At 45.8% G+C, this 10,127-nt stretch overlaps 2 protein-coding genes across 10 annotated transcripts in view; one reads left to right on the top strand and one right to left on the bottom strand.

Annotated features, from left to right (window-relative positions):
• Window positions 1–1,802: 1,802 nt before the first annotated feature.
• LOC135385943 (hemicentin-2-like) overlaps window positions 1,803–10,127 on the bottom strand; it is a 1,123,122-nt gene continuing 1,114,797 nt past the window's right edge. For all 9 annotated transcript variants that reach the window (XM_064615587.1, XM_064615589.1, XM_064615588.1 and 6 more), the window contains one exon: window positions 1,803–2,434. Coding sequence is in view for 2 of the 9 variants with exons in the window: in XM_064615584.1 (XP_064471654.1) it covers window positions 2,384–2,434 (51 nt within the window). In the remaining 7 variants the exon portion in view is untranslated. The remainder of the gene's footprint in view (window positions 2,435–10,127) is intronic.
• On the top strand, window positions 3,310–7,116 carry LOC135385944 (uncharacterized). The gene is made up of 5 exons (XM_064615591.1): window positions 3,310–3,443; window positions 3,534–3,893; window positions 5,826–6,037; window positions 6,193–6,376; window positions 6,812–7,116. The coding sequence occupies exons 1-3, from the start codon at window positions 3,410–3,412 to the stop codon at window positions 5,936–5,938; spliced, it is 507 nt and encodes a 168-aa protein (XP_064471661.1). The 5' UTR covers window positions 3,310–3,409; the 3' UTR covers window positions 5,939–6,037; window positions 6,193–6,376; window positions 6,812–7,116.

Raw genomic sequence — 10,127 nt, 5'->3', positions numbered from 1 at the left:
ACTCTGGAATTCGGGTAGTCCCTCAGGACTACCCACCTTGGACGAGCGTATAGAGCCGCTACAGTGACAAGGCGCTACAGGTGAGCCATATTTGTTATAATAATAGGCAGTTTTAGCAAACCGTTGGTAAGGTTATCGTGCCTACCGGAGTCAATCGCAGTCGTGTGTGACTCAGAATCTTATCCACTGATTGGTTACGGTTCGACGCAAGCCACGATATCAATACCAGCTCCCGTGGCTCAGGGTTAGCGTGCTGGCCATGTCACGTTGAGACTGGGAGGTACTCGGGTTCGAATCCCGGTGCCGGCTGTGCTGTCTGGGGTTTTTACTGGATTTTCCCCAGACGCTTTCAGACATATGTCGGCACAGCTGCCTTGGAAGTCGGCCTAGGACGCACATTCCCCCAGGACGTCAGTCGTGACGTTGCCCACCTCTGTGAGTCCGACAACGGCGAGCCCTTTGACCACCACCACCGCCACCACGTTATCCATGGTTTGCTAAAACCAGGGTTGGCTACCGGAAACGAGAAACGGTAATTACCGAAATTCAACAGGAAACGAAAATGGAAACAAAATTGTTTGTTTCCACTACCGAAACTGAAACGAAATTCAAAAGCGGTAACGTTAACTGAAACCAAATTCGCAGGACGTTTCCCCCAGTGTTTTCGCGTTAATATGAAAATTATATATATCCGCACTATTCTTCCAGTCATCGTCCATTCATTCATTCGTTTATTTTTGGGACTTTCTTTCGTGTTGAGCCTACTGCGCAGCAAGATGGACGCGAAAGTTTTGTTATTTTTGCGCACGAGCGGAGACTTTTGAAACTTAAAGGCATGTATTTCCGCAACCTTGGGAGGCATCTACTTGCGGTGTATAAGATTCGTGATGAACTTTGAATTAAAGTCGTTAGTGTTTGTGTTTGGCGTGGCTGTCCTTTTGCATCTATTATGTAACTAGAATATCTGACATGAAAAAGACAAAACCAGACAGTACGAGTTCCGGATGAGAAACAGAAACCAGTACCGAAATTACCTCGGAAACGGAAACGAAATTCTTAAAGGAAACGGAAACAGAAACCGGTACCGAAAATCGTCCAGAAACGGAAACGAAACGCAGAGTTTTTCAGTTACTGGAAATGGAACCGTAAACAATAAAATTTTCAGTAACCAACCCTGGCTAAAACTCTCTAATAATTGGGTAGATTTACATGCAAGGTGAGTCAGCCCACAATTGTGTTGATACATGATGCACGTGCCGCAGGGTAGAACTGCGGATAATTTAGACCGCCTGGGGTTCTTTATGATAATTGTTCCTGAGCTAAAACGCGTGTTATTTGAGATAAAATCCGCTGCAGTTAAAACGCAAAATTTACGGATGCTGCCTTCACACATAAAATAGCAGAGACGCGGGCAAGCTGGTGGCTAAACTCCATGAACAACAACAACAACAGCAGCAACAACAGCAACAACAATAATGATAATAATAATAATATCATAATAAAGGTTGTCCGTTTTTCTGTCCTAGGCTTTTTCATTATGTAGTATGTCCTAGTCTGTTTTCTGCGGCCTGCTTTCACAGAGTTCGCCTTCTGGGAAAGGAAAGCTAAAGAACGTGCTAAATAATAACGACGTAATTTACTGTGTTCCCTTATGGTACAGCTTTTCTGAAACCCTACAACTTGTCCTACGAGGTTTGTTAGGCTCTGTTTTTGGCAGATGCTTCCTTTAACGAAGTATACGCTTGCACCCTTTAACCCTTAGCAACGCTTAGCGATGCTTTTCAGTCGGTTAGCAAATTCAATGGTATTAATCATTTGTTTATTTTAGAGGTCAAAGCTTTCTTCAAGTTCATGTGAAGTACTTATGTGAAGATGTTGAAAAATAATGCGAATTAAATAAGAGTGAACGCGTTGGTAAAACAGCAGTTGACAGTAGACTACTGTTGTCTTCCCGACCTGAAAACACGCGGTTCACCAAGAATTGGGGACGATGCTTCTAGCGAAGAGTCTCTGGGTAAAAGTCAATGTTGTCCAGGAATGTTTCCTCTTCCCGGCGCACCAGTGTGATTAATGTAGCGAAAGACGGGCTGTAGCTCGCGATGGCCTGGTTCAAAATGTCTCATTGCTGTGCTGCTGGTTCTGCAGTTTGGTGGTGAGCTTCGCTGGTGCTCTCGTAGAGGTGACTAGGTGTTGTCCTCGAGACGGCTCTGTCTCTGGAGCCATGTCGACGCATTTCGTACGTCACATGAGAAATATGTCTTATGTACACAATCACAGGGACCTCGTGAAGGAGCATTTCGTTTGTCCTTATGTCTCAGTGCGGCTGGTACCGTTCCCAGCGGTTCACCGAGGAACACTTAAAATACAGTTTGGCAGAGCGACGTCACACAGGCGTTGATATTGTGTTGTGATCACTCGTTGAGCCTCCTAGATGCTGAAACAGAATGACGAGCTTAGTGTGAGTATAAGGAAACCGGGACATTATGACTAAAGGACAGGCTTAGATAGGTGATGACCCTCATTTGCAGAAATGCAAGCCATGCAGGGGCAGTAGTGGAGCTAGACTGGAAGATATAATCCTATACGGCTGCTCCGTCGACAAGCTCAACGGATGTACCTCTCAGGAAACATATTCTAACATAGATGCTGGTGTCAGGCAAAGCATAACAAGAATGTGGAGCCTAAGACAGAAAACAAGGATCAAAAGCATGTGCTGAGGTTCAACACCTGACATTGTGATTAACAGAAAACCAAAAGAGGGCGACTGGGCGCCGAAGCAAAACGAGAAGAGGCATGCTGATCTACAGAATCGTTCAACATTCCCAATAACACATAAAATGATATGCGAGATAACCATGCAGAGAAATAGAAAAAAAAAGGTCTATGATACTCGTAAAAAAATAGGAAAGGCGAGTAACAAAAACGTAATCAATAGTGCACATGTCAAAACCACTCAATCGTGCAGATGTCTGCGTCTGGACAGAACACACATTGTACAGTACGCCGACTCTTTTCCACTTAAGCAGCGGTCACACTGGTTAAACAAGCACTCAAAACATGTTCAACAACATGTATGCAAACATGTTTCAGAGCTGTATAACGGCTGGTCATATTGATCATACACAACATGTCTCACAACAGTGTTTGCAGCGAACATTTGTTTGACCGAACACGGCTCAAACATGTTCAGCGCGAACAAGCTTCCGTCGCTGGTCACACCGATCATACAACGCCTATATGACGCCTGCGCACTAGCGTCAGTAGACGTCACCAACCTGCTTCCAATGAACAGCACGGCTGGCACGGCGCGCACGTGATATATCGGTCTTCTTTTCACGTTCGAGCTTGGTCCTGCGATTTGATCCTTCTGCTACGCCTTTTTGTGACATCGCGACCACATTCCACGCCGATGAATCTCGAGGCAGGTCATCCAAGCAGGAATGGTGAGTGTCAATGTCAGTGTGCATATATTAGACATTGCTTTGGGCCGCCGTGGTGCCGCGCGAACGCTATTCTTCTCCCCTTATTTACAGCAGAGATCGTGGTGGATGACGAAAACTGTGAGCTCGCCCTTGCAGCTATTGCTCTGTTGGAAGCAGAGGAAGAATTAAGCGCCAGCTCTGGCAGCCGTGGTCAGCGTCCCAAACGACGCAGCGTCTGGGTAAAGCCGTATCTATTGCGACGGCCCCAGATGAGCTGCTATGAAAATCTAATGCGGGAGCTGGCGGTCGAAGATCACGACGGATACAGAAGATACCTGCGCATGGACGTGGCGACGTTCGAGTATCTACTAAACATGGTTCGCCCATATATCGAGAAGCAAGACACGAACTTCCGAGCGGCAATATCTCCAGGAGAACGTCTCGCTGTCACGTTGAGGCATCTTGCAACAGGTGAGCCTCCGGAAACTTAATTAAGTTATGTGGAAAGACAGGAGCACTTCCCGGAGAGGTCAAGGCAGGTTCCCCACTTTTTCCCCAGCTACAGCGAACTCTAAACAATTTAAGCACTCACCATCCAAAAGCTTTTTTAGAGGTCTCAGTTGTCTAATACTCTTCGGGTATCGAGGTAACATTTACAGATAGCGAGCTTCAATGGCATCCAAATTAAGAGCTACTGTCTCTCTTGCTTCGACTGTGGTGTTTGTTGTGATGGCTGGCTATCAGGTCACTGTTTCACTCACACCTTCCATCTGTGATTGCACAATTGACAAAACAATGTATACTGCTCTCTGCTTTAGTTTTTTTTTTTTTTTTTTGCACCCTTGGGAAAATTTACTTTGAATAGTTAATAAGTTGGTTACACTTACTGGAGCAAAAGGTACTTGGTTAATTTTTTAAACATAAACGTTGTGAGCAGCTTCTGTTACACGTACTGTTCGCAGTGATACGAAATGAGCAGAGCTGCACCTTCTGCACAGCAGCTACTATTTGAAGTTAATGCTACAATTTCACATTACTAAGACTACCCCTGAAAATCTCCTCCATGTTTGATCCTTGACGCTATTAAATACTATGGAGATTTTTAGTACCGTTTGCTTCCCTACACGGATATTTTACTCTTCTCAGGGGGCAGGCCACTGCATGATCACCGGTGGCATCAAGAAGTTGGGACGAAATAGAAATTTTGATTAAAAACAGTAGAAAAGAGATTGGCTGCAGTTAAAACTTGCTAACTTTCTACTGCAAGTAGTTACTCGTAACGAAGTTACTTAAGACTGCTAATCGGTATCGCTCATCCCGACTGCAGATTTGCATGTTTCGCAGGTTGCGTTCCTGGACATGCACGAGTTCAACTGAATTGTATTTGCATGTTTTGAGACCGTATGAACGCAATAGCGTGGCTTTTATAGTGCATGAAAATGCATACTTGCCCTCCCCCATGCCTTGTGCATGCTCCCTCATTTTATTCTTCTGTGTTATGATCAGTTCTTAGCTGATATGACAGCTGCATATTTGCATTGTTATCAACCGTGCTTTTACTGCATATAATATCGCGGTCTGCCCATCATTACTTCAGTCTGTACAGTGTATGCCATGCAAGTGACTCACTCTTTGTAGCTACTATCATCATAGTTCACACATTAACTCCCCACAGGTGAATCGTTTCACTCACTGGGGTTCCAGTTCCGATTGGCACACAACACTGTTGCGGGCATAGTGCGTGAAGTGTGTCAGGTCATCTACAAAGTGCTCCAGCCAGTTTACCTCACAACACCGACGACAGAGGCTCAGTGGATGGAGGTTGCCGCGGCGTTCGAAGATGCCTGGAATTTTCCTAACTGCATTGGGGCCCTGGACGGTAAACACGTCCAGGTCCTACCTCCACCATCCTCTGGCGCTATGTACAGAAATTACAAGGGCAGCTTCAGTATTGTGCTCATGGCACTTGTTGGTGCAGACCTTGAATTTCTGTACATTGATGTTGGAAGGAATGGGAGGCTCTCGGACAGTGCAGTCTGGAACAATTCCAGCCTCAAGGACGCCATTGAGGGCAACACCGTTCACATTCCTTCGCCTCGAGTTCCCCGTGGCGGTGATAAAGCCCTTCCATACACTATTGTAGGCGACGAAGGGTTTGGGCTGAAGCCCTATCTGCAAAGACCATTTCCAGCCCGGGAACTTGACACAGAAAGACGGATATACAATTACAGGTTGGATGGCAGCCTGTACTGGCAGAAAACTGCATGTTACTTGTAATGCATGACAAATACGCATACACAATAAAAGGTGCATGCATCCTATCCTACATCTTAAACATATCCTACAATACTGAGATTGTATACATTTTGGTACTGCTGCAACAACTACTTGCAATGATTGCAGGCTATCAAGGGCCAGAAGGGTCGTCGAAAATGCTTTCGGTGTCCTGGCAAGCCGGTGGCAGCTTTTCAGGAGTCCGATACGGTCCAGTGCTGAAAATGCCAAGGATCTGGTGAAAGCCTGTGTGGTCTTGCACAATATGCTTCGACATGCCAGGCCCACAAAGAGGCTGTACACACCTCCTGGATATCTCGACACCGAAGATATCCTCACAGGTGACATCCTCTCTCCACATAATTGGCATTAGCCAAATAAGTAAGCTCCCTAATTCATGTCACTGCAGGTTGTGGATGGTGGAAAGATGCTTTCCTCCACAAGCAAGTTACTGCTCACACATGGTGACCTTGGCATTTATCGATTACAATTATAGGTGAAGTGAACCTCGGTGCCTGGAGGCAGTGCCATCGTGGCTTGCCCGAAGCACAGGGACAAGGTGCTCAGGGCCAGAACCATACAGCTAGGGCCAAGCAGGTGCGGGAAGACTTCTGCGCCTATTTTAACGGTCCGGGGAGTGTGAGCTGGCAGCGCCGATCAATCGGACTGGAGTGAAGCAGGTACGTGGGAACATGATGCTGTATCGCATATTACAGTAAATTTCGTTTATAACAAACTCTGCGGTCATGCGCAACCTGTTCGATCCAAAGTTCATTATACAGCCTTGACAGCATTCAAAATATTGCCATTCGATGCATTCGTTATAATCGGAAATTCGTCATAAGTGGGTTCGTTATAACCGAGATTTGCTGTATATGTATCTACATTGCAGGACGGGATGATCTGTCCACAGCAGCCTGTTAATTGCTGCGCGCTGCTCCAGAAGGGGCGAAGGACTGTGCAGAAATATGCATATCGCATAATAAAGAAGCATTCTGCTAATGTTTCAATCAGAAACTATATTTACTCTGTGCTAAACTCTGTTGTTTTGTGCTTTCCATTTAGCACTTTTGCCCACAGTGCCAGAAATAGTCTGTCCCGTTCTATTCCTGAAGGTACACAACGTATGCAGTCTCCCAGCTGCCTCAGGAAGTTGTCAACCTCATCCGTTTGAGTAGCAGGACGGGACAATCTGTTCACAGCAGCCTCTGGAAGTGCCGAGCGCTGCTCCAGGAGGGATGAAGGATCGTCTGGGCCAGACCGTGATTCAGAGACCGTGATACCGGCTCGCCATTTTACATGTGCTCCACCACGCTTCCTTCCCCGATATACCTTCTTCAATGTTGTTAACCCTTGTTTTGCGAAATGACATCCATTACAACTTTGCAATATAGTTCTATTTTGGAAAAATTACAGATAAATGTTTATTTGAGCATGAAACTCCTGCCGTTGTCACTCCAAATACATCTCAACGTACCGCGCAAAAAAAAGAACACTGTAGATCCAAAGTGGTTCAAAACTCTATGCCAAAGTCTGTCGTTTCAAACACTGTGTTAAGTGCCTTAGTCATTAACGCGTGAAATAGTTTTTCACGCTGCAGTCCAGATGGAACGCGGCGCAACACATTTGCTAGCCGTTTGACATAATCATCGACCTCATCTGTTTGGCAAGTAGCAGCCGGCCGGTTCAGTCTATCGATGGCTGCTTGCAAGAGTAGTGTCCGTCGCTCCAGCACCGTTGGGGACTCTTCTGTAGCTGTCCGAGCCCTTTTGCGAGGTTGTGAGCCGTGTGTGCTCACTGGAGAAAAGTGCTCTGCACGGGCAGTCGACTGCGTGGCCATAGGCTCAAGGTCTTCCTCCATCAGGGCACGACCGACTTCATGTCGTTCATCATCATCCTCAACAATTGCAACACTTCTTTGTGTCGACTCCAGTAGAGCCTAACATGTGAAACAATATAAAAAGACGACCAATGAGACTCTTTCTTTGCACACACTCTACTGCAATGTCATGTTGGAACCAAAGCAGCAGTTTCCAACAGCTCAACAGAAGGATTCTGCTGTGTTCTGTCAATAATTCACACAATTATGACACTCGTGCAAGCAGCAAAAAAGAAAACGGAACGAAAATGCTTCAGTAAGAAGCTAGTTGCAGCAAAATTTGTCACAGTAAAAGAAAATGCTTTGTGTGCGTTCATGGCAACTGCTTGTAGCTAGTGTAGCAATACGATCAGTCGCTAAAAATGGGAGAGAAGGTGCAAAGACGAAAACAGCTGTTTGCAGAAAGTGATAATTAAATGTGGTGCAAGTAAAAAAATATGAATTTTGGTAAAACAATTGCAACGCGATACAAAGTTGTTTAGAGGCTGGAAGGAACGTACAAAGGGAATCTCTGTGCTCTTAATTTTCCAGTTCGCATATCATTTCTAAACACAAGTTTGGTAAAACTGTGTGAAAAGGGTTTCACTGCCATTATTTGTCCAAGAATGACATTAAACGGTAGCAGCAACTTATTTATTTACACATGGTAACCATGTGTAAATAAAGAAGTTGCTGCTACCGTTTAATAGCACTCTTTGATTTACTCACCACCGGCGGCAACTTGACATCGCCTATTTTTCTGCCTTCGTATCTTGCCACTCAATGACGTGAAATACATACCAGTGGCATGTGTGATCATACCTGAACGGCGGGAGTCGGGGTTAAGGGGGAAGATGACGACTCGTCGAGGCTGGAGTCGCTACCGCTCCTTGGATTTCCAGATGCGATGAACCTCATCCTCTTGAAATGAGTCCACGACGAAACGTACGCCTGATCTCCGCCGTCCCCTGACCGCTTGGCTAAAGTCTTCCTTTGCTCTCTGGCAAACGCCGATCGGAGCGAGTTCCATTTTGCCTTTACAGCGGCAACTGGAATAATTTAGAAAATGAGCATACACGCTCGGGCTATGTTAAAAACGGATACTCACCCTCCACTCCAAGTTCAAGCGCGATTTCCCCAAACAATCTCTCGCGAACGTCTTTCTTGTGATAGTCGTGGTGTTTAATCTGCCACAAGGCAGGCCGTTCTTCCACCAAAGTGATCAGATCGGCCTCCAAGTGCACCGGAAAAGAGCTCGCCATTTCTATCGTCTGGACGGTCAGGAGCCTTCACCAAAGTGAACTAAACAAATGTCGCCATTAGCTGTTGTCACATGGTTTCCAAAACGCAACATGCTTTCGTAAATATAAATGAATGTCAGTGTGATGTGACGCAAATTTTTATTTCACTCAAAATCGTCGCACGGAACACTGCTGCTTTTGAACGGTGTCCAAATACATCGCAACACGTTTCACAACATGTTGTTAAACGTTGTCGTATCATACATTTGTATGACAGTCTGGTCACACTGGTTATACAACGAGGTTGTTGAACATGTTTCGGACGTGTATGATCAGTGTGACCAGGAGTGTATAAACGAACATGTTTGGAGGGTGTTCGTCATACATGTTCGTCATACATGTTTGAAGGAATGTTCGTGTTTGGTGTATAATGTTTTACCAGTGTGACCGCCCCTTTACGGCAGCGTATCATCATGCAGGTGTATCACGTACTATTTTCTGTCGTTCGAACTACAAGGGTCGTTCAAGGTTGACCGAAACTTTGCGAAGAACCAAACTATGTCAACTTTTCAAAGTATTCACCGTGCGCGTCTCTAGACACCGCTGCCATCGCTGTGGCAACTCTTTGATGCCTTTGGCGTAGAAAGAAGTGGGCTACTGTCGTAGTCACTGCAGGACATCTTTCTGGAGGGCTTCCTCTGTGTGGAACATCTTTCCTCCAAGGGGCCCTTTAAGGGGCCCGATGGTAATCGCTTGGGGATAAATCGGGCTGTAAGAGGTATGGAGCAAAACCTCCCAGCGCATTACGACCATGGTTGCTACCGTCAAATCCGCTGTGTGAGGCCTGGCGTTCTCATGAAAAATTACCCTTCCAGACAACATCCCAGGCCTTTTCTTGCGAATTGCGTTTCGCACGACACCCTGTATCAACGTGGAATGGTACTGGGCATTAATCGTGACACCTTGCTCCAAGAATTCCACATAGATGACACCCCGCATGTCCCAGAAGACGGTTCCCATGGACTTCCCAGCAGGCTTCGCAGACTTCTTGCTTTTCTTTATTGGCGGGGAAATCTGATGTCTTCATTCTATGCTGCTTCTTTCTGTCTCTGGGGAGAAATGATGTGCCCAGGTTTCATCACATGTGATGATTGGTTGCAAAAATTCGTCTCCCTCGGATTGAAACTGGTTCAGCAGCTGCTCAGAGACTACCATGCGCGCTCCATTCTAGTCACAAATGTGGTGTCGGGGAACACATGTTACACAGCCTTTTCGGAACAGTAAGTACATGTGAATGATTTTCTCCACAATGCCAACACTAATATAACGCTG

Source organism: Ornithodoros turicata, chromosome 2 (assembly GCF_037126465.1).
Source record: "Ornithodoros turicata isolate Travis chromosome 2, ASM3712646v1, whole genome shotgun sequence".
In the NCBI taxonomy this organism is placed as follows: domain Eukaryota; kingdom Metazoa; phylum Arthropoda; class Arachnida; order Ixodida; family Argasidae; genus Ornithodoros; species Ornithodoros turicata.
Note: the sequence above shows the minus strand (reverse complement) of the source record. Positions and strands in the feature narration are given on the sequence as shown.

What these genes read in the sequence shown, in the direction of transcription:
- LOC135385944 (XM_064615591.1), top strand. Translation starts at nt 3,410, where the DNA reads ATGAATCTCGAGGCAGGTCATCCAAGCAGGAATG. An exon ending in AGGTCATCCAAGCAGGAATG is followed by an intron (nt 3,444 to 3,533) that starts GTGAGTGTCAAT and finishes CCTTATTTACAG; the next exon opens with CAGAGATCGTGGTGGATGAC. An exon ending in GTTGAGGCATCTTGCAACAG is followed by an intron (nt 3,894 to 5,825) that starts GTGAGCCTCCGG and finishes CAATGATTGCAG; the next exon opens with GCTATCAAGGGCCAGAAGGG.